The sequence below is a fragment of the Vipera ursinii genome (assembly GCF_947247035.1).
Source record: "Vipera ursinii genome assembly, chromosome: 1".
In the NCBI taxonomy this organism is placed as follows: Eukaryota; Metazoa; Chordata; class Lepidosauria; order Squamata; family Viperidae; genus Vipera; species Vipera ursinii.
In genome coordinates, this window is record NC_139512.1 from 35,927,160 (window position 1) to 35,954,505 (window position 27,346).

At 41.8% G+C, this 27,346-nt stretch overlaps 1 protein-coding gene across 2 annotated transcripts in view; it reads right to left on the reverse strand.

The window, feature by feature from the left end:
* Positions 1–27,346, reverse strand: part of WDR25 (WD repeat domain 25) — a 117,219-nt gene that overhangs the window by 54,075 nt on the left and 35,798 nt on the right. For both annotated transcript variants that reach the window (XR_014490771.1, XM_083349078.1), the window contains exons 3-4: positions 27,122–27,269; positions 7,082–7,212 (exon numbers count right to left, since the gene is read on the reverse strand). Coding sequence is in view for 1 of the 2 variants with exons in the window: in XM_083349078.1 (XP_083205204.1) it covers positions 7,082–7,212; positions 27,122–27,269 (279 nt within the window). In the remaining variant the exon portion in view is untranslated. The remainder of the gene's footprint in view (positions 1–7,081; positions 7,213–27,121; positions 27,270–27,346) is intronic.

Below are 27,346 nucleotides of genomic sequence, written 5' to 3' on the forward strand. Positions count from 1 at the left end.
CACTGAGAAGGCTAAAATCTGAGTATAAACCCATGCTCAGTCAGATTTATGTTCTGTCCACCTTCATCTATAATCGAGGTATTTTCTACTTTATATCCTAGAGAACCTCTGGAAACCAAGGGGATGACCTATATTATAGAGAGTAAGGAACACGAACTTGAGAAAGGTATGCAAGATGCATCCAGGGCAACGGAGAGTGAAGCATATTTTCCTATCTGATTGTGGATAATGAGCCAAAGAAAGATGAAGTTGCATGTCAACCTGTCAGAGTGTCTGCCAAAATGAAGAAGTGAGCTGTGGACCCCAGTCTGACATCAGGTGTTCTGGTAACCCATGTAGAATATGTTATTTAAAAAGATACTCGCCACATTTTTGTCTGTGGGTAAGCCTGTACAAGGAATGAAAATGCTCCCTTTGACAAGAGGCAGCTCTGTGATGAAGTTGAGACATACAGTTTGCCAGAGTCCTTCTGGTGTTGGCAATGGTAGGCTTTTTCCAACTAGCTGCCCCTGAATGCCTTGGATAGGTAGCAAACAAGGCATGAAGGAACATATTTCCCAACTTCATCTTGAGATGTGGCCACCAGAAATCCCTGCCCACCAAGGGCAGAATTTTGAATGACCAATGGGATATCATGGCACAATTTCAGTACTATACAGTACCCCATAAGGTCCAACAGGAATGTAATACCAGACTTAAAAGTGTAAAAGATTCTGATCCAATATTCAATATTCAATATTGAGGAGGATTATTAGGAGTGGCCTCAATTTCCCTCTGATGGGCCCAGGTGTAGTACTCTAGGTGCTGCTGTTTTTGTAACTTGTGAAGTAGATTTGCTATTGGAACAGTGATAGCAGCATTTTTTTTCTGGAGGCTGAGTCAGTATCAGAGCACTCAGATTATGGTTTCCTGGAAAGGTCATGGGCTCCTTTATCATGGCTGATGTGGATGTAAGTAATTTTAAAATTAAAGCAGGAGGAAAAACAATGACCACTGAATTTGTCTTATGGTTCAGCTTCCTGATTGTCTGAAGATGCTCAAGACTGTGATTGTTAAGATTAGCCTTCTACTAGATATTGGACCCCTTCTAGCAGATCTTGCCCAGTTTCAAGGCAGCTTTAATTGCTAGCAATCCTTATACCAGATGATGTACTTTTTCTTAGCTATATTCAGTTTCTGGGAGTCATACCCACAGGGGGAACAGACTGGAGGAGTGTTGATCTGCCTGGAGGGATACTGCTCCCAGGGCTACATCAGAGGCATCAGTCTCTACAAATATTCTCAAGGCCTTGCTGGATCTGGGTGACGAAGGATGAGCTGAGAACCACCGGAGCTGACGCCAATTAATGGATCCCTCCATCCTGCCTTCTGCCCACTCTCACCCATCTTTGCCCATTCTCTCCCCACAGGACATAACGGGCCTGGGTGCTAGCCACAGTGGCAGAGTGGCTGGGCCTTACACCTGCTACCCCATAGAGGTGAGAGCTCTATGGGGTATGCCTCACCCAGAGTACGTTCTGGACCACCTCCGGAAGCAGAGACACAACCCATCGTGAGAGGATGAGGAGTGGCCTGCTTCTGGGGGTTCGCCCGGCCAAGTGGCAGTGGCAGGGCGACGATCCAGATACGCACCTACCCGACTCGACCCTCCTGCAAATTCACCATCCAGGGGACAGCCTTCCCGGAACCTCCTGTGACTATGCTCGTTCAATACTCTAGCATAGCACTGCACGCCCTCAGGGGTTCCCCACTCTCCTGGGTGCGACCCGCCTGCATCACATCCAATCTTGATGACGGGCCCAACCACTGGGCCTCTGAGAGATGGCCAGGCAGGGTCAGGGGCCTCCAGCATAAGCCCAACAAGAGGCCCCTGATTAAGTTCTTAGTTAAGTTTTTTGTGGGGTTAGGGAGGGGGGAGGGAGAAGACTATGGTTGCGCGGGAAAGGCACGCCTTCCAGCCACCATAACGCATGCCAGGCCCACGGCCGTTCGCGACGGCGTACAACGAGGACCAGTCGCCGATAACACCCAGTGGCGTACTGACAAACGTCCCATCCCTAGGATGGTGGGGAATGGCAGAAGGTCCACAGACAGAGGGCCGTATCGTCACCGGGAGTGTCATCTCCGCCCTGTACAGGCGGTGAGACGCTCCGACCCTCTGTTCTCCCCCGGAGGACCCGGGAGCAAAGGTGCGCACCCTCCCATGCTAAGGCTGGTCTACCTGAATGCAAGGTCCGCAGCTAACAAAGCTCACCTCATTCGTGACCTAGTGGAGAGTGAGCATGCGGACCTGGCCTGCATCACGGAAACCTGGCTGGGCCCAGAGGGGGATGTTCCTCTGGTTGACCTCTGTCCGCCAGGTTTCCAGGTACTGCACCAGCCCCGGGCTCATGGGAGGGGCGGGGGAGTGGCAGTTATCATCAGGGAATCCCTTAGCCCGCGAGAGACCACCAACCCTCAGATGGTCGGGTGTGAGTCTCTCCTACTGAGATTCGGCCCAGGGGCGCAGTTGGGTCTGCTGCTGGCGTACCTACCACCTAATCGTGCAGCGGCGGCCCTGCCCGAGCTACTCGATGTCCTCTCAGGGTTGGTGGTTGAATTCCCAAGACTCATGGTCTTGGGCGACTTTAATCTACCGTCCCTGGGAGGATCGTCCGAACTGGCTCGGGAGTTCATGGCTTCCATGACGGCCATGGACCTGTTGCAAATAATTTCTGGGCCGACTCATGAGAGAGGCCACAACCCAGACTTGATGTTCTTGTCTGGACGGTGGCGTGATGATGTTGGTGGGGGTGCCACAACTATTACGCCCCTGTCATGGACCGATCACCACCTCCTGCGGCTAGACTTCCCCCTTGCCACCCCCCACCGTGGTTGCACGGTGCCAGTCAGATGGTACCGCCCTAGGCGCCTAATGGACCCTGATAAGTTCCAGGCAGCGCTTAGGGACTCGCATGCACCCCCTGCTCACAGCTCGGCGGAAGCCTTAGTGGAAGCCTGGGAAAAGGCAGCCACGGAGGCTCTGGACCGAGTTGTACCCTTGCGGCCTCTGACCCGGCGCAGATCCCAGCGAGCCCCATGGTTCACCGAGGAGCTCCGGGAGATGAAGCGTCGGAGACGGGGCCTAGAGAGCCGTTGGAGGGCCAGTCGATCCGAATCCGACCGATTGCGACTAAGAATCCTCACCAGGTCTTATCTCGCTGCGATAAGGGTGGCAAAATCCAACTACTTTTCCACCCTCATCGCGTCCGCAGATAATCGCCCGGCTGCCTTGTTCAGGGTGACTCGCTCCCTATTAAACCAAGAGGTGAGGGAGGAACCCTTGCAGGGTCGAGCCGAGGAATTTGGTCAATATCTGCTGGATAAAATCGCTCGGATTCGAACTGGTCTGGACTCCAACTGGGCTGAGATGGAAGAACAAGACATGGACAGTCTTGTCGACGTCATCTGGGAAGAATTTGATCCTGTAACTCCTAAGGAAGTGGACAGGATTATGAGAAGGTTGAGCTCCTCCACATGCTTACTGGACCCGTGCCCTTCCTGGCTGGCCTATGCAGCTCGAGAGGCGACACGAGGCTGGTTCCTAGCGGTCATCTCTGCTTCTCTGAGTGAGGGTCACTTCCCCACCGCCTTGAAGGAGGCGGTGGTGAGACCTCTCCTCAAGAAGCCCACCTTGGACCCATCCTCTTTGAATAACTTTCGTCCAGTCTCCAATCTTCGCTTCCTTGCGAAGGTTGTTGAGAGCGTGGTGGCGCACCAACTTCCTCAGATCCTGGATGAAGCGGTTTATCTAGACCCGTACCAATCGGGTTTCAGGCCGGGCTACAGCACGGAGACGGCATTGGTCGCTCTGATGAATGATCTCTGGAGAGCCCGGGACAGGGGCCATTCCTCTGTCCTAGTCTTATTAGACCTCTCGGCGGCTTTCGATACCATCGACCATGGTATCTTGCTGCGACGCCTCAGGGGACTGGGAGTGGGAGGCACGGTTCTGCGTTGGTTCTCCTCCTTTCTCCAGGGTCGCTCGCAGTCGGTGCTGACAGGGGGACAGAGGTCGACCCCGAGGCCTCTCGCTTGCGGAGTCCCTCAGGGGTCGGTCCTCTCGCCTCTCCTGTTCAACATCTACATGAAACCGCTGGGTGAGATCATTCGCAGTTTTGGAGTAGGGTACCATCAGTATGCTGATGACACCCAGCTTTTTATCTCAACTCCTAACAATATCAGTGATGCCCTAGACGTGATGTCCCGCTGCCTGAAAGCGGTCCGGGAATGGATGGGGAGAAACAGGCTTCAACTGAACCCGGACAAGACTGAATGGCTGTACGTACCGGCAAGCCAGGAGATTCAGAACGTCCCACTGCTTAACATTGGGGACAAGTTACTTCCCCCTGCTGATAGGGCCCGCAACCTGGGTGTCCTCCTAGACTCGCAGCTCTCCCTGGAAGACCACATTGGAGCTGTGACCAAGGGGGCCTTCTCCCGGGTTCGACTAGTTCGCCAACTACGGCCTTATCTAGACCTGGATTCCTTACGTACAGTCACCCATGCCCTTGTGACATCTCGCCTGGACTATTGTAACGCTCTCTACATGGGGCTGCCCTTGAGATCCACTCGGAAGCTTCAACTGGTGCAAAGTGCGGCGGCACGGACACTCTTGGGAGCCTCCCGATACTCCCATATCACACCTCTCCTCCGTGCGCTGCACTGGCTTCCGGTTGCCTTCCGTGTGAAGTTCAAGGTGCTAACAATGACATTCAAAGCCCTACATGGCATGGGTCCGGACTACCTACGGGAGCACCTTCTGCCGATATCAGCACCCCACCGTCCTGTGCGCTCCCACAGAGAGGGCCTCCTCAGGGTGCCACCGCTCAAGGAATGTCGGCTGGTGGCCCCCAGGGGGAGGGCATTCTCAGTGGGTGCGCCAGCCCTCTGGAACACCTTACCTACCGAAATCCGGATGGCCCCTGACCTCCGTACCTTCCGTCGCGACTTAAAAACTTTTTTGTTCCAGCAGGCTGGCCTGGCATGATAGCGTTAATTGGGGTCCCAGTTTGTGTTCATTAGTGTTTCTTATTATTTTATTGTTCGGTCTGTATACTTCGTCCTTCCTCTGTACACCGCCCCGAGTCCCTCGGGAGAAGGGCGGTTTATAAAAACTAATAAATAAATAAATAAATAAATAAATGTAGACTTTAAAACTTTGAATGCTTTCTCTCATTCCATTGAAAAGATACCTTCTTCTGGAAGAGACTGGTCAATGTGCTATGACTTTGGCAAATCAAATAAAAGACCAATAATAATTTGCAAAGCCCAGCAAGCATTATATGTCCTTGACTTTGGTAGAGGCTGCTAAGACAAGACAGTTTTATCCTGATCTTGGTTATGCTATATTATGCAACTTACAGCAAAAGGTCTAACCTGGATACTATCTTGTATACCAATATACCATTGTCTACATTCCATAGATGGGAAATTATATGCAGTGTACTGGGATGTTCGTAAAGCAAACCATTGCAAAAAGGTTTAGAACTCACTGTAATAATGAATGATGCATATGCTTAATAAATCCAGAATGAACTCAATTCCCAGCATTTCTCTTGCCATGATTTTTCTCCTCAATCAAAATGCGTGACTGCATAAGGGAAGAATTGTTTAGTGAGAAAGAGACTGACTGTGTTCCAACAATAACCCATAGTTAACTGAATAATAGTTTAATGAAATAACCTGAACCATAAATGAAGTCCACTGGTTTACATGACACACTTGGCCCAAAGTAACTAATACCATTTTAGCTAGCATCTTGTACTAAGATTGCCAGTTTCTATACTTCCCATACCGATACCTATTTTGCTATTAAAAAATATCCTCATCTCCTACCCATCCACCACAACACATTACTGGTCGCAGAGAAGATGTTTCAACATGCATATCCTGCCAAGTAACCTGAATTGTATAACATTAGAATCAATCTGACTACAAATAATGATATCAGAAATATTGAAACATATTGTAAGTATTTTGATTAAGAGGTCAAATCAAAAATACTATAAGAATATAAACTTGGAACAAGAGAGATTTAAATGTAAATAGGATGTAAAATTATTATTAACATAGAAAAACTCAGAAGTCATACACAAAAGGGTTTTGAAACTTCCAAGTTGAATATAGTTAGAAAATCCAGTGGGACCAGCAGTGTGGACTTTAGTAAAGCCGACAAATGACAGGATATTCAAAATATGTCTTAGAGCAGACATGTTCTTTCTTGTGGTTATCTCTTCATGGATATTAAAGCACTAAAATATTAGTTCTTAAAATAACTTACATCATATTCAATTGCCTTAGACTATCCTCTGGAGAACCTGATCACTGCCCTTTACCATACTATGAGAGACAATTATTATTGTGTAATTAGTCAGTTTCCTTTTATATGTAATCTCTTACTTTTAGCATATGAAATCATAGTTAATTATCATATTCTCCTTCTGTGTAGTACTTCCTGTCAATTGAACATTATATGTAAGTCCCACTGTGTTTAATCAAATTTTCCTCAGATAAACAGAGTGGTCTTTTGATATCAAACTTCATGATGATAGATCCACACCACAAATAAACATTAAAGGTTGTTGCAGATAAACAACAATAAAAAAGAACAGAAAAAAACCTCTGGCAGACAGTTTCAAAAACTTACAAATTGCTGCTTATTTCAGCAAATGATGCCTTACTAGTAAATCAGTTTCAACGGGTGAAAATTACCTTTTAATAGTTATCACAACTCTCAGAACATGCACAGCAGTAAGTGACAAGGAAATTAAATACAAAATAGACTTATCAAACATGCCCCTACTTTTTCTTCTTTATCTGGTTTTTGTTTTAGAGAGAATGTATCAAGAGTTTTAGCAATTTACTTTTACATCGTAGTGCAAAAATAATAGAAAAGAACTCATGTTCCCATGCTATTTCAACAGAAAATGCCAATTATCCTCTCCAAAATAATATCATTAGCTACCCACATAGATTTATTATTTCCAGGACGTTTATCAAAAGCAAGTTCAAATAATTTTGGTTTCAATTTTATTTTTACCTTAGAAGACCTTATATCCCAGGCTTTAACTTCTGGACTGAATCCTCCACAAAGAAAAACATTTGGATCAAGAGGATGAAATGTCAGGGTGCTGATTCGAAATTCATTCCTGCTGCTAAAAAGCTGTGCTCCTAAAATAACAACAGAAAAAACATTAAGATTGACTTTTTTGGGAAGAGTTTATACTAGTGTACATAGTATTCCCATACTGTAAGCCAAATGGAAAATTATAATGATAAAATAAATATGAGAGCATTTGTTAAAGGCTTTGTTACATGCCTTTTGAATAATACAGAAGGATTCTACATGAATGAATTTCAGAGGAGGTACTCTATTTGAATGTTGTCACCTCTGTTCTTATTTCTGTAAACACTACCAATTATAAAATATTTCTGTCTTCTGAGGATCTTATAATCTAAAATTTGACACAAAGAAATAAGAAAAAACATTGTTTTTACTCCCCAGTTCCTCCAAAACATTTCAAAGCTGATCTGCAATCATCCTGTCTGACCTTAAAAATACAGGATATGCAGGGAACACCATGAACTAAACAGTGTTCCCATTCAACTGACTGGTAAAAACATACAACAGAAATTATTCAATCACTGCCTGGCCTCTAAACTACCACCAATCCTGAAGTAATAAAAAATCATCTCACTTCATGTACAAGGAATGTTAAATTGTTAATGCTCCCATGCACGTTTTGAGTTCATGTCATGTACATATCTATGATCATTTGTCAAAAAAATTAAAAAATCTGAGTGGTTATTATGAGGAAAATCTTTTCAGATGCATAGCTTCCTTTTTTCTTAAATTTAAAATCCTCTAGCAAGCTGCAAAAGTGAAAAGATAACTTGTTCGCATTTTTTGTAGCCGATAATACCAACAGATATAGTTAGAATGCTGCTATGGCAACAAACAGGGGACAGGGGGAGAGAGATGCGAAACCATTTCTATAGATTCCAAAATCAGGAAGCTGAAGTTCAGGGTCAGGAGGCAGAGTGAAAAAAGATTCTCACCCATGGAAAAGTCAACTATCCTCTACAGTTCTGCAGAACTGCAATGTTGCATAAGAAAATAGCAGTTTTGCTCTGGTTTCCAAAAAAATCAGCATGGAACAAGAAAAAGAAGTCTTAGATAATAATCCTATTGTGGTAGGAACAGGGCTTTTTTTTCTCATATAACGCTCAGAACGGAGTTCTGGCACCTTTTTTTCGATGGAACCTTGTAGGTTAGGCAAGGCAGGTTGTATGACATGTGTGAGTTCCGGCACCTTTTTCTTTTACAAAAAAAGCACTGGGTAGGAACAATGGGATTTGGAACACATTCTGATGTCATACAAACAGCCTAAAAGAAGTCCTTGGTAAGCTAGAAAAAGATGGAATAGACAACATCACCACCAGATGGATCTGTAGCTGGCTGGCAAACCGGACTCAACTGTAGTCCTTAATGGCACTACATCCACATGGAGAGAAGTAAGCAGTGGGGTACCACAAGGCTCCGTCTTAGGCCCAGTACTCTTCAATATCTTCATCAATGACTTAGATGAGGGAATTGGAGGGAAACTCATCAAATTTGCAGATGACACCAAACTGGCAGGAGTAGCCAACACCCCAGAACACAAACTCAAAATCCAAAAAGATCTTGACAAACTTGAACAATGGATCCTATCCAACATTTTTTTAATGTGGAGAAAAAGCAAAGTTTTACAGGCAGGAAAAATCAAAGGTACAAGTGCAGATTGGGAGAGACCTGGCTTAAAAACAGTAACTGTGAGAGGGACCTTGGAGTCCTAGTGGACAATCACTAGCAGTGCACCAGCAGTGTGCAGCAGCAGCCAAAAAAGCTAATACAATCCTGGGTTGTATAAACAGAAGCATAGAATCAAGATCACACGAAGAATTAGTACCGTGTTATAAGACCCTAGTAAGACCACACCTGGAATACTGCAGCCAATTTTGGTCACCATATCGCAAAAAAGATGTTGAGAGTTTGGAAAAAATTCAGAGAAGAGCAACTAAGATGATCAAAGGCCTGGAGACTAAAGCATACGAAGAATGGCTGCAGGACTTGGGTTTGGCTAGTCTAAAGAAAAGAAGAAATAGGTGTGACATGATAGCAGTATTCCAATATCTGAGGGGCTGCCATCAAGAAGAGGGGGTCACGTTATTCACCAAAGCCACAGAGGGCAGGACAAGAAACAATGGTTGGAAAATGACGAAAGAGAGAAGCAACCTGAAACTATGGAGAAACTTCCTGACTGTGAGGACAATTAACCAGTGGAACAGCTTGCCTCCAGAAATCGTGGGCGCTCCATCACTGGAGATTTTTAAGAGGCTAGATAGTCACTTGCATGATATGGTATAGGTCTTCCTGCTTGAGCAAGGGGCTGGACTAGAAGACCTCCAAGGTCCCTTCCAGTTCTATTCTATTCCTATTCAAGTGTTTTTACATGCTATGTTGCACCAAAGCATAAGAACTAAGCACTTAAGACCTTCTAAAGAATGTGGATTTGAGGACTGCTTTGAAGAGCATAAGAATATTTATCAATTATCATTCATTTATCAGTTAAATGTTTGTAGCTGTCCATCTCACCAAAGGCAACACTGAGCAGCAAACAAAAACCAATAAAAACAAAAAACAAAAATGAAAAGTATATAATATGAAAATCTTATTAATAAATATTATAAAAATGGACCATCTGAGCAGTTCTCTGGTTCCCTGCCAGCTCCAGGCCTGACAACATATTCAAGATCTGAGGGCTTTTAGGAATAACAAAAGGAATGGGGCTAGTCTAATTTCAGAAAGAATGTTCCATAAGGCAGGCACTGCAACAAAGAAGGCATGTCTCCTTGGTCCCATCAAATGAAGGTTCCTGACCAATGGTACATACAACATGCTTACTCTGCCAGATCTAGCAAGGCAGGCTGATGCAACCAGAGAGAGGGGGTTCCTCAAATAATTAGACCCCATGCCAGGAAGGACTTTAAATGCTAAAAACAGCACCCTGAATTGGACCCAGAAGCAAACTGGCAACCAGTGCAGCTCATGGAGCAGAGATGTAACATGTGCTGCTCTAGGAATGTACATCACTGCTTGGACCACTGCATTCTGTAGCAGCTGAAGCCTTTGAATACTCTTCAAGGGCAGTCCCATGTCGAGTGCATTGCAATACTCCAATCTGGAGATGACCAAGGCACATGTAACAATAAATAGGGCCTACCAAACCAGGACCAGGTGCAACTGGCACACCAGACAAATCTGTGCAAAGACCCTCCTAGCCACAGCTGCCATCTGCTGGAATTATGAGTCTTGGAGAACCCTCAAATTGCAAGTATGTAGGAAATACACTGCATACACTTCAATGTTGATAGGATCTAATGAACAGTACATTGGCCTGCAAAGTAATCTCTAGATTAGAGATCCTGGCTTGCAAAAAATAAAGCAAGCACACTTTAAAGCTTGACTTTGATAAATGTCTATGAAGATTCTCAGTCATTCAGATCATGGTTGTCCCAAAGAAGCTTTTTTGAGATGCAACTGGACTTTCTTGTTTTTCTTTGAAGACATTTTGCTTCTCATCCAAGAAGCTTCTTCAGCTCTGACTGGATGGTGGGGGATGATTTATATTCCTTGCAGACAGCTGGTCATTTGCATTCTTTTAGAGAGTCGTTGAGGCTACTTTGAGGTTTATCTGCATCCACAGGGTATGGAGCCTTCTTGGAACTGCTGAAAGAATTGTGTTATGGAGCTGTGCTTTTGGCAGGATGTTTTCTACCCTGTGTCCCTTCACTGTTGAACACAAGCACAGGCTGTGAGGATGAGTCTGTGTTGTCTGCATCTCAAACTGAAGTGCAAATGGTCCTATAGTCTGCATTTCTTTTCTGGAAATCCCTTCATACTCCTGCACCATTCAAAGGGTGTTCTTCCCAAAGTGCGTAGCTAAATGTCTATGGAGATTCTCATCCAGATCATGGTTGTTCCAAAAGTTGCCAGAGGTGGAGAAATGTGGCACCAAAAAATAATCTTAAAGTTTTTGTAACTAGGATATTGAAGAGATGCAGAATAATTCTAAAACACAGAGAAAATAAGGATTGGGAGGGAGTTATTAAAATATGGAACTGCTCTGAAGAATCTTTTGAATTTCCATTCCTTTTTCAACCAGAAACCTGCTCAAGTAGAACAACAGGAGTGTACTATGGAAAATCGATTTAGTCAGTCTTCCATGGTGTTACTGCAGTTCAAGGGAATATTGCACATTTGAGACAATTAACAAAGGTAAATTATGCAAATAACCATCATGTACATTACTGAACATTTCAGCAATGTCTCCCATAAGAGTCAGACACTATCTCATTAAATGAGACCACTGGACTTCTCTTCCCTGATTGTAAGGTCTTTAGGAAAACAATAAAACATGCAATATACAGTATTTGTCAGCAAACCTCCATAGATTAAAATCTATTTTGTTGCTGATTAAGGAGATAGTGTGGGAGGGACATTGAATGTTTCTTTTAAATCAAATAAGGATTTGCATATACTCTCAAGTTAGGCATTGGCTGTTCCCATGGATACATTCTTTTCTAAATTTAATTGTATGTGATAATCTTTACAGAATCCTGTGGCTTAATACCAATCGCCTTTGTAAACAACCCTTCTAGAGCTGTAAATTAATGCCCCAGGAAATTCAGCTATGTGGATTTGAATGTTATCTTCTCTTCATTTCCATTCTATTTATCAAACTAATGGTGTTAATATACAGTTTAAGGTGAGAAAGCAACTACATTTACAATATGTTTTCCTACTTTGATGAATAATATGTATTTCAATGTATTGTTTATTAAAAACACCTTGTTTTCCTATAAGGAGACTTCCTTACAGGGTTAAGATGGAAGTCATTTTCTAATATGCAATAATTTGATGTAATGCTTCCTCCTGTTCTCCCATAACATGATGAAACGATTCCCTGATGATTAAAGATGAACTGACAAGATCACACATTTTTATTCTCAATAATTAAATCTGGTATAAGCACTGAATACTTGCTCATTATCAAAATAGATTTTAGACTCCAGTTATGAGTATATTTTGAAAAAAAACAGAAAATCTTTACCTGTCCTTTCTATGCAACATTAACCAGTTATACATTTTTAAAACAGAGTTGCAGTGTTTCTGATCCTCCTCACCAACATGTGCAAAGGTTTGTTTTATTGTGCTCCAAGTTTTATTGTGCTCCAAGAATTTAATATAACTGTCCTCGCTTGGGAAAGCCATATTCTGGAACAAAAAGCAGCTGTTTTTCACTGGACTGAGTACTGTAATGCCCAACCAGGGATGCATGTAAGCCATTTCTTCCTAGGTGTGTTACGTTTTTGCCAAGATCCCTGTTGTTTTATCAACAGAAACCAGCTACTCAGCAATATTCAACCTAAGTCTATTTAAAATATTTTTCATTCATTTCATTCAATCAAGTAGAGCCTTGGTTCTCAGGAAAATCAATAGTTGTTCTCAGTGCTTTTTTTTGTCATAGAACTCACCGGAATGGAGTTCCGGCACCTTTTTTGACAGATTTTCCAAGTTTTAAAAGTAAATTTTGAAAATGTGATGTTTGGTCCACCTGGACTTGAATTGCCCTGACAAGTGTAGCAGGTCGGCAGCAAAATCATTAAAACGGTGCATGCGGGCTGCTTGTGTGTTGAATCCGATATATGCATACAGTAGGCAAGTCTGACCATGACTGCTAAATATTAACAATTTTTCCTATCTTTCTGAAAACTAATGTAATTCTTAAAATTTGCATATTGCCATTTTTAAAAAATGGTCCTAAACTCCCTCCATATTTCCTGTCCACTCTCATATTGTGTCTCCATCTTTGCCACCCTTAGCTTACTCTACCATATCCATCTGAAAAACATTAGTTTCCTCTTCTCAGTTACCTATATTATCCTAATTACCCAAAAAAGTCTGTCAGAGACTTCAACCTGAAAATATGGAATATTTCACAGTCAATATCACTAAGTTTTCAATGACTGAGGATGCTCAGGGACAACGCTAATTAATGGAAGACAGGATCAGGAAATTAATCCTCAGTAATTAAATGCCACATGTTTAAATACAACCCAGGAAGAGATTAGGATAAACTAATGATCTTCCTGTGACACCTAGAGAAGGAGAAAATAGTGTCTCCCAAGAACTTTTTATTTTAGGCAATTCTGTGATACAGCAACAGTGAATGTTTGAAAACTTACTTTGTTAAGGACAGAAAATATTTTGCAGGGATATAATAAAAGTTCAAAAGCTGTTATGGCCCGAAGCAATCTCAAAACAGAACCACAGATAATGCTTCAAAGGAAGGGTTGCTACTCCTATTGTCTATTGCCTCTAAAGCCATTGTGTAACAGTACCCAAAGGGAGAATGCAAAGGGAAGATGCCAATTCTTTTCATTCTAATTTTTGTTTCCATGTTCAAAGAAGATACAGGAAGATAAAATGGCAAAAAGCATAAAGAGTATTGCCAGAAAGCTTTGTTGGCAGCCATGGAAAAAACACCCTTCAATATCCACCTCAGTAAGTTTTGCTATTATGGCCATTTTACCCAGGAACTCTCAAGTTGTCTAAAACATAGAAAATATACCTCTTTTCCTGAAATTTACTCCAGAATCAGATTGCCTTTACAATTTCTTAAAATGAACATTGTTTTAATTTCATTTAAATAAACCTCTACTTTACAGTATTGGTTTATGACAAAGAACTAATCCTTGACTTACAACCATTCATTTAGTGACCATTCAAAGTTACAATGGCACTGAAAAAGTGGCTTATGACCTGTTTTCACACTTACGACTGTTGTAGCATCCCCATGGTCACATGATTAAAATTTGGGCACTTGGCAACCGGCTTGCATTTATAATGTTTGCAGTGTCCTGGGGTCATGTGATCACCATTTGTAACCTTCCCAGCTGGCTTCTGACACAAAGTCAATGGGGAAGCCAGATTTGCTTAACAACTGCATAATTCCCTTAACAGTGAATTTGCAGTGATTTGCTTAATAACCGTGACAAAAAAGGTCATAAAATGGGATGCAACTCACTTGACTACTATAAGTCCGAAGACTGAAGACAATCTGTATTGTTGTCTTATCTATTTTTTCACTGCTTGCTTTTAATTGTTCCCTTTTGTATAATATCCTCAAGAAAAAGAATGATAAAACTTAAAGAACTGACATATGTCTTAAATTCTTGAATAAGGTAACAGTATAATTTGCAAGCAAACATTTGCCTATTCTATTATAAGCAATATGAAATTAAAGTTGTATTTTTTTTTTAAAAAATGGCAAATGTCCTTGGATACTTTAGCTATTCCCTTCTCTCTTGTCAATAATGGCATTCTTTTGTCCCTCATGTTTGCTGCAATTGCCTTTGAGTTCTCTTTTAACTCAAATCATTCTATCTTCATCTTAGTTTCTTTTCCACTTTCCTCAGAATATAAGGTGACATTGCAGAATTGTCAAAATGATGTTATGGAAAAAATACAAATAGGATGGGATCACCTTAAGCTATAAAGCAATAAATATATAAAACCAGACACAAAGGTGTATTTATTTATAATCAGTCACTAGGAGCAAAGATGGTATCTCATATCCAGTTCAGGGAAGGCAAGCAAGGATATGTTTTTTCACATCAGCCTCCTTGTGATATATGCAATATGATGCCTACAGAGTAATCAAGTTAATTATAAATATTAGCAATCTATTATTCAGTCCTTCTTGGTCAAGCAGATTAGCACTCGAAAACATTATGTTGATATCTGAGGCTCTGCCATGCCCCGAGTGCATAGAATATAATGACACAGATATTGAAATCCTCAATCTATTTCTGGTCTTCAATATGTTTGGCATTTGTAAACCATGTTATAAGTAGTTTCATAAACATGGCTGGCATGTTGGGTTTTCCTAGTCATATATCATCCATTTACCAGAAGATGAAACTCCTATCAACAGAACTTATTTTTGTCTTTTTTTCTGATTACACTTTCAGATAAAGTACCCACCATTTTAATTCATAAACATTCTCTCATTCTGGCTGCAGAATTCTGGGAATGGAAGTCCACACATTTTAAACATACCATGATTAAGAAATACTAAGATGTTTGTAGGGCAGAGTTATCTATAGCAATATAAAATAAAATAAATTGCCACATTATTGTACTATTGACTAGTGACCTGCTTTGTGGATTGTTAGCTGCCTCACTTGTTTGTTGTTCACTCTCCTGGCAATTACATATGTTTTCAGTACAAAGTCAATAGATTTTGCATTATTAAAACATCTAGCTTCTCAAGTGAAGTTCTAACTGCCAATTTAGATTATTTTTCTTTCAGATGAGGAAACATTGAGCAACTATTACATCTCTTCTTTACATAATGACAATCTGAAAGTATGGTTTAATTATTTACTTGTGGCTCCTAAATTATTTTGATCATAGCTAAATGTTACAATTGAATTCAAGAAATCAGGCTTATCTGGGGATGAGGTTGCATTCCATTCAAGTCAGAGGTAAGGAAGCAGGAAGGCTAACTTGTTCTTAAGTTTTCCAAACTAGCTTTTCTTCTACAAACCATCTATTTCCTCCATGACAGTTATTCTCGAAGAAAAGCTATTACTTAGTTATACTTTTCAAAATGCTCTTTCAGTGGTAGCCATACACTTAAATGTACATATTAATTCCATGTTTGTTCTACTTCTTTGGTACTTCAAGACCCTACTTAGTATCCATTCAGAAGCCAGTGAATTACAATAGAGGAAGGGAGAGGGTGTTCTAATTTTAGATAACATAAGATAATTTTAGTCATTGCAACATTTGCATCTCCCAATCTCAGGTGATACCTGATTGATCGAGGGCAATAGAAGAAGGGACGACAGAGAATGAGGTGGCTGGATGGAGTCACTGAAGCAGTAGGCGTGAGCTTAAATGGACTCCAGAAGATGGTAGAGGACAGGAAGGCCTGGAGGAATGTTGTCCATAGGGTCGCGATGGGTCGGACACGACTTCGCAGCTAACAACAACAACCTGATTGATGATGGAAGGAAAGATGCAGAATCAAGCAGACCAGTTTTAAATAACCCAATTTTCCCATGAAAACTAAACCAATGTATTTATGGAGACAAGAATTTAAACTATATTTAATTCATGAACACTAAAGAAACTGTAGTATTGGGCAACTTTCCATCCATCAAATAAAGTGCTTTAAATCATATCAGAGAGGCATTTCAGTTTACTAATGGGCCACACTGTACTCATGGCATACAAATAACACGATTATCTTCACCCCACCCAGCAATCTGCAGGTGCAGCTGTATTGTTTTATTTGTGACAACGTGCTGGCAGTTTAATTAAAATGTTCACTGTTATGTAAATGCTACAAGACATAAATTTCAAATGTAAACACAAAATCAGGATCATAGATGTGGCTGAGTTTTAATATCCAATATCAGTTACAACACACTCCAAAAATGACACAATAAGAAGTTTAATATTATACGGTATACCAGGACAAAAGTATCTAAGGTTTATGCAAAATAATAATAATAAAGCACTGGCCAGTTATCTCAGAAAAAAACTGCTTTCCATAATAATCTATCTAACACTGAATTGGGTTTGTTTGCCATTATTATTTTCTATCGTCATAATGCAACATACAGAACAAAAAGTATTGGCTTGAGCAGATATTCCCTTTTGGTGCCCTCCAGAGGTAGAAGATTGCTATTGTCCTTATTAGCAGGGCTGCACAGGCAGTTAAAAAGGATCCTGTAAAAAGTACACGGAGGGTATATGAATCACTTCTTTCTAATCTTAAGCAACTTGAATTTTTTGCAGGACTTGTACAGCTACTTCAAATGTTCTTCTTTGCTAGCTCTATACAGCAGGGGTCTTCAAACGTGGCCCTTTTATGACTTGTGGACTTCAACTCCCAGAATTCTTCAGCCAGCATGCCTGGCTGAGGAATTCTGAGAGTTGAAGTCCACAAGTCATAAAAGGCCCAAGTTTGAAGACCCCTGCTATACGATATGTTTGTATGTGTCTATATGGTCTTGGAGAAGACTCCTGCGAGTCCCTTGGACTGCAAGGCGATCAAACCGGTCAGTCCTAGAGGAGATCAACCCTGACTGCTCTTTAGAAGGCCAGATCCTAAAGCTAAAACGCAAATACTTTGGCCACCTAATAAGGAAGGAAGGACTAATGAGAAGAGCCTAATGCTGGGAAAGGTTGAGGGTAAGAGAAGAAGGGGATGACAGAGAATGAGGTAGCTGGATGGAGTCACTGAAGCAGTAGGCGTGAGCTTAAATGGACTCCAGAAGATGGTAGAGGACAGGAAGGCCTGGAGGAACGTTGTCCATAGGGTCGCGATGGGTCGGACACGACTTCGCAGCTAACAACAACAATATGGAGGGATTAACTTAGCAAATGTGATAAGGATGATGAGATATATACTGAAACTTAGCTGGATGGCTTAGCTAGGATAAACCGCTCTAGAATACTGACCTAGGATTGGGAAACCTCAATTTACGCCTTGATTCCATTTAAGACATTTAGGGAGTGATGTGAGGCAGTTTTTCTTTCAGAGAGAACCATCTACATCAACTGTTTTCGGGAAGAGGGATAAAAATAAATCAACAAATTTGGCTGTAGCACTTAGTGGGGTGATCATCCATTTCTTTGAGCTAATGCAAGTGTGGCTAAGAATCTAATCTAAAAAAAGTGATGAAGAGCAAAATAGAAGACTATGTGTATTTTGCAGGACTACTAGGATAAACAACAGAAGCAGGGAAAGCGAGTATGGTGTAGTGTTAAGCTGCAGGTTTAGGAGCAAAAAGACTCAGGCCCTAGTTAAATCTCAACCACCAAAACTCACTGGATGACTCGAGGTCAGCCAAGCTCTCACAGGCCAAGCTCTCTCCCGAGGCAGCGGTTGTCAGGAAAACTAGAAAAGGAGTGGCTGCCTTGAGCTTCTGAATAAAAGGAGCAAGAGGAGCAAAAAAGGTCAAACAAGCACATACAGTCATATGTCATAAGAGTTATAAAACAGGTCAATCATCTGACCAACCTGATTCTATGATCCTTTTTCTGATAGCAATTACGCTTGTTAAGCAAGCACCACAATCATTACAGAATGGTTCTTCGTTATGGGTGCAGTTTTGTCAAAAAGCAGAAGTAAGCATAAAACACAGTGACCTGACTGTGGGATGCCGCAAATGACTGTAAATGTGGCCAAGTTGCTGGGCACCTGAAGTTCAGTCATAGGACCATGGAGAGGTTAGTCATAACTTCGAATGGTCGCTAAGCGACCAGTCATAAATCAAGGGCTACTTATTACTAAACAAAACAAATCAACCCAGACAACATGTTCATTAAGCACTAATGAACTGCAATAATAAAAAATTAATAAAATATTATAAAAATAAATAAATAAATTGAGGGCTACTTGTATTTTCTTTGATGGAGTTCCTATGCTATTCTAATATTTTTCAGTGTAACATTGATTTTTATAATCAAAAGGTGCTCTAATTAATATTTGCATTTCTAATTAAAAGCTGAAGTATTTTGCCTCAGTATAATTTACAAACTCAGCATAAGCAGCCAGAAATAAGCAAGAATGCATTCAGTAGAGCTAAACCCTAGGTAATTTTGCATGGGGTTATAGTCCTGCATCACTGACCATCTTGTGAGATTGTATCAATACTGTTGTTATTGTAATCTTTCTATATTTGTGTTATGGTGTGTGTGTTTCTCTGGGTGCCTATTTTCCTATCAATTTTGTGTGAAGCAGGACTAAAACTTAGAACTACATTAGTACTTTAGCCATGTCTCATTCATGGTGCATCAGCTTCCTCTGTTCCTGGATGAAACTGATTATCTGGACCCGTACCAATCGGGTTTCAGGCCCAGGCACAGCAGGGAGACGGCATTGGTCGCGCTGGTGAATGATCTCTGGCGGGCTCGGGACAGGGGTTGTTCCTCTGTCCTAGTCCTATTAGATCTCTCAGCGGCTTTTGATACCATCGACCATGGTATCCTACTGCAGCGTCTCAGGGGATTGGGAGTGGGAGGCACTGTTTTGCAGTGGTTCTCCTCCTATCTCCTGGGCCGCTCGCAGTCGGTGTTGACGGGAGGGCAGAGGTCCGCTCCGAGGCCTCTCGTTTGTGGAGTTCCTCAGGGGTCGGTTCTCTCTCCCCTCCTGTTCAACATCTATATGAAGATGCTGGGCGAGATCATTCGTGGTTTCGGGGTGGGGTATCATCAGTATGCTGATGATACCCAACTTTTTTTCTCCACCCCAAACCAACCCAGTGATGCCCTCACCATGATGTCCCGTTGCCTGGAGGCGGTCCGGGTCTGGATGGGGAGAAACAGGCTTTGCCTCAATCCTGCCAAGACTAAGTGGCTGTGCATACCGGCATCTCGGGTCAACCAGACTATTCCATCTTTAATGATGGGGGGTGAGGTGTTACCCCCTGTTGATAGGGCTCGCAACTTGGGCGTCCTCCTGGATTCACGGCTCAATTTTGAAGACCACATAGGAGCCGTGACCAGGGGGGCTTTTGCCCAGGTTCGCCTGGTGCGCCAGTTGCGACCCTATCTGGACCGAGATGCCCTACGCACAGTCACTCATGCGCTTGTGACCTCCCATTTAGACTACTGCAACGCTCTCTACATGGGGCTGCCCTTGAGGACCACTCAGAGGCTTCAACTGGTGCAGAATGCAGCCGCGCAAGTTGTGATGGGGGTTTCCCGATACTCCCATGTAACACCTCTACTTCGCGAGCTGCATTGGCTTCCGGTTGCCCTTCGGATGAGATTCAAGGTGCTGGTGATGACCAATAAATAAATAAATAAATAAATAAATAAATAAATAAATAAATAAATAAAGCCCTAAATGGCATGGGTCTGGGTTATCTGAGGGAACACCTGCTGCCGGCATCAAGCTCCCTTCGTCCTGTGCGCTCCTACAGGGAGGGCCTTCTCAGGATACCGCCGGTTAAGGAATGCCGGTGGGTTATTCCCAGGGGAAGAGCGTTCTCTGTGGGCGCGCCGGCCTTATGGAACCAACTCCCCATGGAATTTAGGACTGCCCCCGACCTTCACTCATTTCGCCGGGACCTGAAAACTTGGCTCTTCAAGCTGTCTGGCCCAGGCTGAGGGGTTTTAATTTTTATTGGGTTTTAGTTTAAATTTCGGGGACTTGATTTAATTAATTTTTAATCTGATTTTAATTTTTGTATGTTATGTTTTAAACCTTCCCTGTAAACCGCCCTGAGTCCTACGGGAATAGGGCGGTATATAAATTTAATAAAATAAAATAAATAAATAAATAGTACCATGAAAAGACTAATTGTTCAGATTGAAAAGCCATGGCAGGAAGCATGCCACCTCACCTCATTGAATCATGAGGCCTCTGACACTTTGACAAACTTAGAGGACTAAGTTCTTGATCAAAAGCTGCTTCAAAACTGAAGTGCCAGCCTGCCCAAACACTATCAACTGATTCTCATTTTGCAATGCTGATTAGACTAATTGAGAGTTGGACTACATGATTTCTAATATTCCTTCCAACATTAGGATTTTTTGATTACAGAGCTGTTTTGGACTATGGCCTCTTCCTGACTTTGACCCTGCGCTTAAGAGAAGTGAGGATAAAGCAAAGGAGCTTGGTCTGTTCAGAGCAACAACTGAGGAGGAATGCGATTGCACTCTTGAAATACTTAAAAATAATATCACAAGGTATGTGACCGTCTCTGCTGCCTCAAAGAGCAAGACATGAAATAGTGGTTTTCAATTATGGCAGAGCAGGTTTTCATTGAATATTAAGGGCACTTTCTAAAGGTAAGAACAATTTGATGTGAGATCAACCACTGGAGAGCACTGGTGATTTCTTCCCTCTGGATGTGTTAATATGAAATCCTGAGGGATAATTGGATTCTTACACTAAGGAGGGATTGGATTTGATGGTGTAAATAATCTCTTCAACTCTGTATTTCTATTGGCTATTTCCCATTAATGGGCTTTCCCCTTCATTCTTAAATTGTACAATATCAACATTCAAACCTACCTCTTCTGTGTTTCACAGATGAGGCTGCACAGTGTGGTTGCCTTTCCCAAGCTTAATAAGGGGTAGTTTCAGAACAGTTGGAAGATACCCCCACCAATCTTTTGTCTTCTGCCCAGCATCATCTACTGATTGGAATACCAGCAATCAATTGTTCTCCTGAATATAAGATAGAGCAGTTGGGGTTGAAATTCAAAGTAGAGAAATCTGAGTAGAGGGCTTTCAGCACTATTAGATCTTTGTTGTTGTTGTTGTTAGCTGCGAAGTCGTGTCCGACCCATCGCGACCCTATGGACAACATTCCTCCAGGCCTTCCTGTCCTCTACCATCATCTGGAGTCCATTTAAGCTCACGCCTACTGCTTCAGTGACTCCATCCAGCCACCTCATTCTCTGTCATCCCCTTCTTTTATTGCCCTCGATCTTTCCCAGCATTAGGCTCTTCTCCAGTGAGTCCTTCCTTCTCATTAGGTGGCCAAAGTATTTGAGTTTTAGCTTCAGGATCTGGCCTTCTAAAGAGCAGTCAGGATTGATCTCCTCTAGGACTGACCTGTTTGATCGCCTTGCAGTCCAAGGGACTCGCAGGAGTCTTCTCCAGCACCAGAGTTCAAAGGCCTCAATTCTTTTGCGCTCAGCCTTTCTTATGGTCCAACTTTCACTGCCATACATTGCAACTGGGAAGACCATAGCCTTGACTATACGCACTTTTGTTGACAGGGTGATGTCTCTGCTTTTTAGTGTGCTGTCTAGATTTGCCATGGCTTTCCTCCCCAGGAGCAAGCGTCTTTTAATTTCTTGGCTACAGTCCCCATCTGCAGTGATCTTGGAGCCCAGGAAAATAAAATCTGTCACTACCTCCATTTCTTCCCCATCTATTTGCCAGGAATTGAGAGGGCCAGATGCCATGATCTTGGTTTTCTTAATGTTAAGTTTCAACCCAAGTTTTGCACTCTCCTTTTTCACCCGCAACAAGAGGCTCTTTAGTTCTTCTTCACTTTCTGCCATTAGAGTGGTATCATCTGCGTATCTTAGGTTGTTGATATTTCTTCCGGCAATCTTAATTCCAACTTTTGATTCATCTAGCCCTGCCTTTCTCATGATGTGCTCTGCATATAAGTTAAATAGGCAGGGCGACAGTATACAGCCTTGCCGGACTCCTTTCCCAATTTTGAACCAATCAGTGGTTCCGTGTCCAGTTCTCACTGTTGCTTCTTGACCCGCATATAGGTTTCTTAAGAGACAAATAAGATGGTCTGGTACTCCCATCTCTTTAAGAACTTGCCACAGTTTGTTATGATCCACACAATCAAAGGCTTTAGCATAGTCAATGAAGCAGAAGTAGATGTTTTTCTGGAACTCCCTAGCTTTCTCCATGATCCAGCGTATGTTGGCAATTTGATCTCTAGTTCCTCTGCCTCTTCGAAATCCTGCCTGTACTTCTGGTAGTTCTCGATCCACATACTGCTGAAGTCTAGCTTGTAGGATTTTAAGCATGACTTTACTAGCATGAGAAATGAGTGCAATGGTGCGATAGTTTGAACATTCTTTGGCACTGCCTTTCTTTGGAATTGGAAAGTAAACTGATCTTTTCCAATCCTGTGGCCACTGTTGAGTTTTCCAAATTTGCTGGCAAATTGAGTGTAGCACTTTTACTGCACTGTCTTTTAAGATTTTGAATAGCTCAGCTGGAATACTGTCACCTCCACTAGCTTTGTTGTTGCTCAGCTTTTCTAAGGCCCACTTCACTTCACATTCTAGGATGTCTGGCTCGAGGTCAGTGACCACCTCATTGTGATTATCTGGGACGTTAAGCTCATTCTTGTATAGTTCTTCTGTGTACTTTTGCCACCTCTTCTTAATCTCTTCTGCCTCTGTTAGGTCCCTGCCATTTTGGTCCTTTATCATGCCCATTTTTGCATGGAATGTTCCCTTCATCTCTCCAATTTTCTTGAAAAGATCTCTGGTCCTCCCTATTCTATTGTTTTCTTCTATTTCTTTGCACTGTTCATTTAAGAAGGCATTCTTATCTCTTCTAGCTATTCTCTGGAATTCTGCATTCAACTGGGCATATCTATGTTTTTCTCCCTTGCCTTTCGCTTCCCTCCTTTCCTCAGCTATTTGCAAAGCTTCCTCAGACAGCCATTTTGCTTTCTTGCATTTCTTTTTCTTTGGGATGGTTTTGGTTGCTACCTGTTGTACAATGTCACGAACCTCTGTCCATAGTTCTTCAGGCACTCTATCTATCAGATCTAATTCCTTAAATCTATTTGTCACCTCTACTGTATATTCAACAGGGATATGATTTAATTCATATCTGAGTGGCCTAGTGCTTTTCCCTACTTTCTTCAGTTTAAGCCTAAACTTTGCAAGGAGAAGCTCATGGTCTGAGCCACAGTCAGCTCCTGGTCTTGTTTTTACTGACTGTATAGAGCTTCTCCATCTTTGGCTGCAGAGCATATAGTCAATCTGATTTCTGTGTTGACCGTCTGGTGATGTCCATGTGTAGAGCCGTCTCTTGGGTTGTTGGAAAAGAGTGTTTGCTATGACCATCGTATTCTCTTGACAAAATTCTATCAGCCTGTGCCCTGCTTCATTTTGTACACCAAGGCCAAACTTGCCTGTTATTCCAGTTATCTTTTGGCTTCCTACTTTAGCATTCCAATCCCCCATGATGATAAGGACATCATTTTTTGGTGTTAGTTCTATAAGGTGCTGTAGGGCTTCATAGAACCGGTCAATTTCATCCTCTTCAGCACTGGTGGTTGGGGCATAGACTTGGACTACTGTGATATTGAATGGTTTACCTTGGATTCGAACTGAGATCATTCTGTCATTTTGGGGATTGTATCCCAGTATTGCTTTTCCTACTCTTTTATTGACTATGAAGGCTACTCCATTTCTTCTGAGGGATTCTTGTCCGCAGTAGTATACCTGATGGTCATCTGAATTAAATTCACCCATTCCTGTCCATTTTAGTTCGCTGATACCTAAGATGTCGATGTTCAGTCTTGTCATCTCTTGTTTTACCACGTCCAGCTTTCCTTGATTCATGGATCTTACATTCCAGGTTCCTATGGAGAAAAAATCTTTACAGCATCGGACTTTCCTTTCACCACCAGACACATCCACAGCTGAGCGTCCTTTCGGCTTTGGCCCAGTCGCTTCATTCTTTCTGGCGCTACTAGTACTAGCCCTCTGCTCTTCCCCAGTAGCATATTGGACGCCTTCCGACCTGAGGGGCTCATCTTCCAGCATCATATCGTTTTGCCTTTTGGTACTGTCCATAGGGTTTTCATGGCAAAGATACTGGAGTGGGTTGCCATTTCCTTCTCCAGTGGATCACGTTTTGTCAGAACTCTCGGCTATGACCTGTCCGTCTTGGGTGGCCCTGCACGGCATAGCTCATAGCTTCACTGAATTACGCAAGCCCCTTCGCCACGACAAGGCAGTAATCCATGAAGGGGATCTTACTTTCCTTTTACCCTCCTGGAGCTAATTTCCTCTGAGAATTGTTTTTGGTCACACAAAAAGCTCTTCCTTCTCCTACTTCCATTCCACATTGGTGTATGTGTACTCCACAGCATTCAAGTAACACCCACACAAAACAATCCCTGGGTGATAGATCTCCTGATCTCCCGAGAGTGTGATAGACCAGGATAAACAGAAAAAAAGCAGTATCCAGTCTTTCTTGCAGCAAAAGCCAAACTGGATATGGAGGTGCAATACACAGGAAGAGAGGGCAAGCACTTCTGCACCAGACTTGCCAGGGAAATAGGAAATGAGCAAACTGGTATCCTACATTGTCCGCAAGGAAGGGGGGAAAATATCACGGCTTCAGCAGTGGGTTGAGAATGAGATGAAATCAACATAATGAGGACCTGTTCTCAAAAACACTTAGCAAAATGTCTTCCAAAATGCCTTGTGGTAAACAGCCTGATGAGTCAATACTACTACCTTAGAAATCATCTATCTGTATCCCATCAGATGCCAATTTGCTTTTCCTGGGACTCAATTATCTCTACTGGATCACTGAGAATCACATTTATGTTTTAAGGATGGCAAGTACTCATTTCCAAACTACTGGGAAGATATTAAAAGATCTAAGAAGATTGATTATAGCCCCTTGAAAATTAAACACTTAAGTACGTAGAGGAACAAAGATTCTCACTACTTGACCAGGAACTTCATAAATTCCCCAGAGCATAGAAAAATTGTGCTGTCAGCCTTTCCAACCAGGTATCTCCAGAGGTGTTGCACTTTCAAAATTGCCAGCCTGCATTTCTATGTAGTGCTAGGTTAGAGAAAACTGCCCTTAAAAAGCAGAGGGGGGGAGTGATAGTTTACAAACTTGTAATTTACCCCAATTTACCTAAATAATTGCAACAAGGAAATCAGGCCAGATTTCTTCCAAGCCTATTTTCAAAAAGTTTCTCTTAACCTGTATGAAAAAGTATTTTGTAAAAAAAAATTCACAAACTTGGACTAGAATATATCTAAATGAAATTAATCAGTAATGAAATAAGCTCTGTGCTGATGGAGAGTAATGAAGACAGGTGAATGAACTGTAATTAAGTTCTAATCTGAACAGCTGGCTTCATATTTTCCAAGTGAGAATGCACCGTTTGATTTCTGGTAACAAGCTGGTTTTTGCTGAAAATATTAGTGACATCTTTGTGAGAAATGTACATTAATGATAAAGAAGAAAAGGAGAATGGGGATTGTCAGAGTAAATTAATTTATGTTATGTGTATTCATGCTCACACATAAACATACACACAGGTGTAGAAATTAAATATTGAGGAATCCTCCTACATGTATCAGCACATTTTTGCAAAGGTTGGTCAAACACAAAGAAAAAAAAATTAACATGCTTTTGAAAGCTAACACTTCAAGGACAACACTTTGTGGAATTTAAAAGGAGAACTTGTTACAAGAAGCACAAAATCTGATTTTTTTGCTTGCTCTCAACATCTGGGCCAGAGGTTTTTTTCTCAGGTTCTTCAAGAGTTTTACACAGAATGAAAAGTATGATAGAGATAATGTTTGTGTATTAATATCTTGCTTAATCACAATATGGTTGAAGTGGTACAGCCCAATGGGGTATCTGGTGTAAGCTACATTCTACCTTACAGGCCCCAAATCCTCCAATCTTCTATTTCCTGTCTTCCAATCACTGCATACTGCTTTATCATGGCTTTCTTGCCACTGATACATTGTATATCTTGATTCCTCTGCTTCTCTCATTTCATCTTTGGTTGTAAATCAAGGACTACCTGTATTTAATTTATTCTTCATTCTTTACATCTTTGTATTTCAAGTATTGTTAACATTTTTCCTCTTTGTTACCTTGGTGTTTTATTCCCTATCCATGTTCAGTCTCACTTGTGCACCACTGCACTTCTTGTTCCTTTGTTTAACTAGCTTGACTCTGGAGTTCCTTTGTTTCTCCCATCACCTCTACAAGCCTCTACCATGGCGTTTTTCAACCTTGACAATATTAAGATGTGAGGTAGAGGAAGTCCACCCATCTTAAGGTTGCCAAGGTTGAAAAACACTGCTACATCATTATGCAGAGCAGCCAGCAGTTTTGTGGTTTTCCCAGAGGAAAGGTAGAGCGTAACTCTTCGTAACTTCTTACCTTTAAACCAGAATCAGAACTTCTTAAACATGTTGCAGCTACAATGTATAAAACAGTTTCACATAACAGAATGTTTATTCACATCAAAAAGTCCCTGCCCATGGAAATCAAAGATTTTAACAATAATTTAGCTTAGAGAAGACAACTTCTCAAAATACCTAACCAAAATTGTATTTTTTTAATTAGCAGAATATTCTGGTTAGTAAGAAGATGGCACTCTGTTTCCAACCCCAAAATACTATAAAGATATTTTTATATATATTAGCCACACTGTAGTATTGACTACTTAAGGGTATTAGTACCTGTTTCAATATCTGTTAAATGAAGCATAAAATCAAACCCTCCACTCAGTGCATTTCTTCCACAGGGAGACCACTGAATAGCTCGGACAGCACCGGTATGGTTAAAGTATGATTTCAAACAACGTCCTTCATCCACAGCATCCCAAACCTGAAAAATATATATACATATATATATACACACATTTTCTAAAAATATAAAATAACCAATAATTTATTTTAGGATCA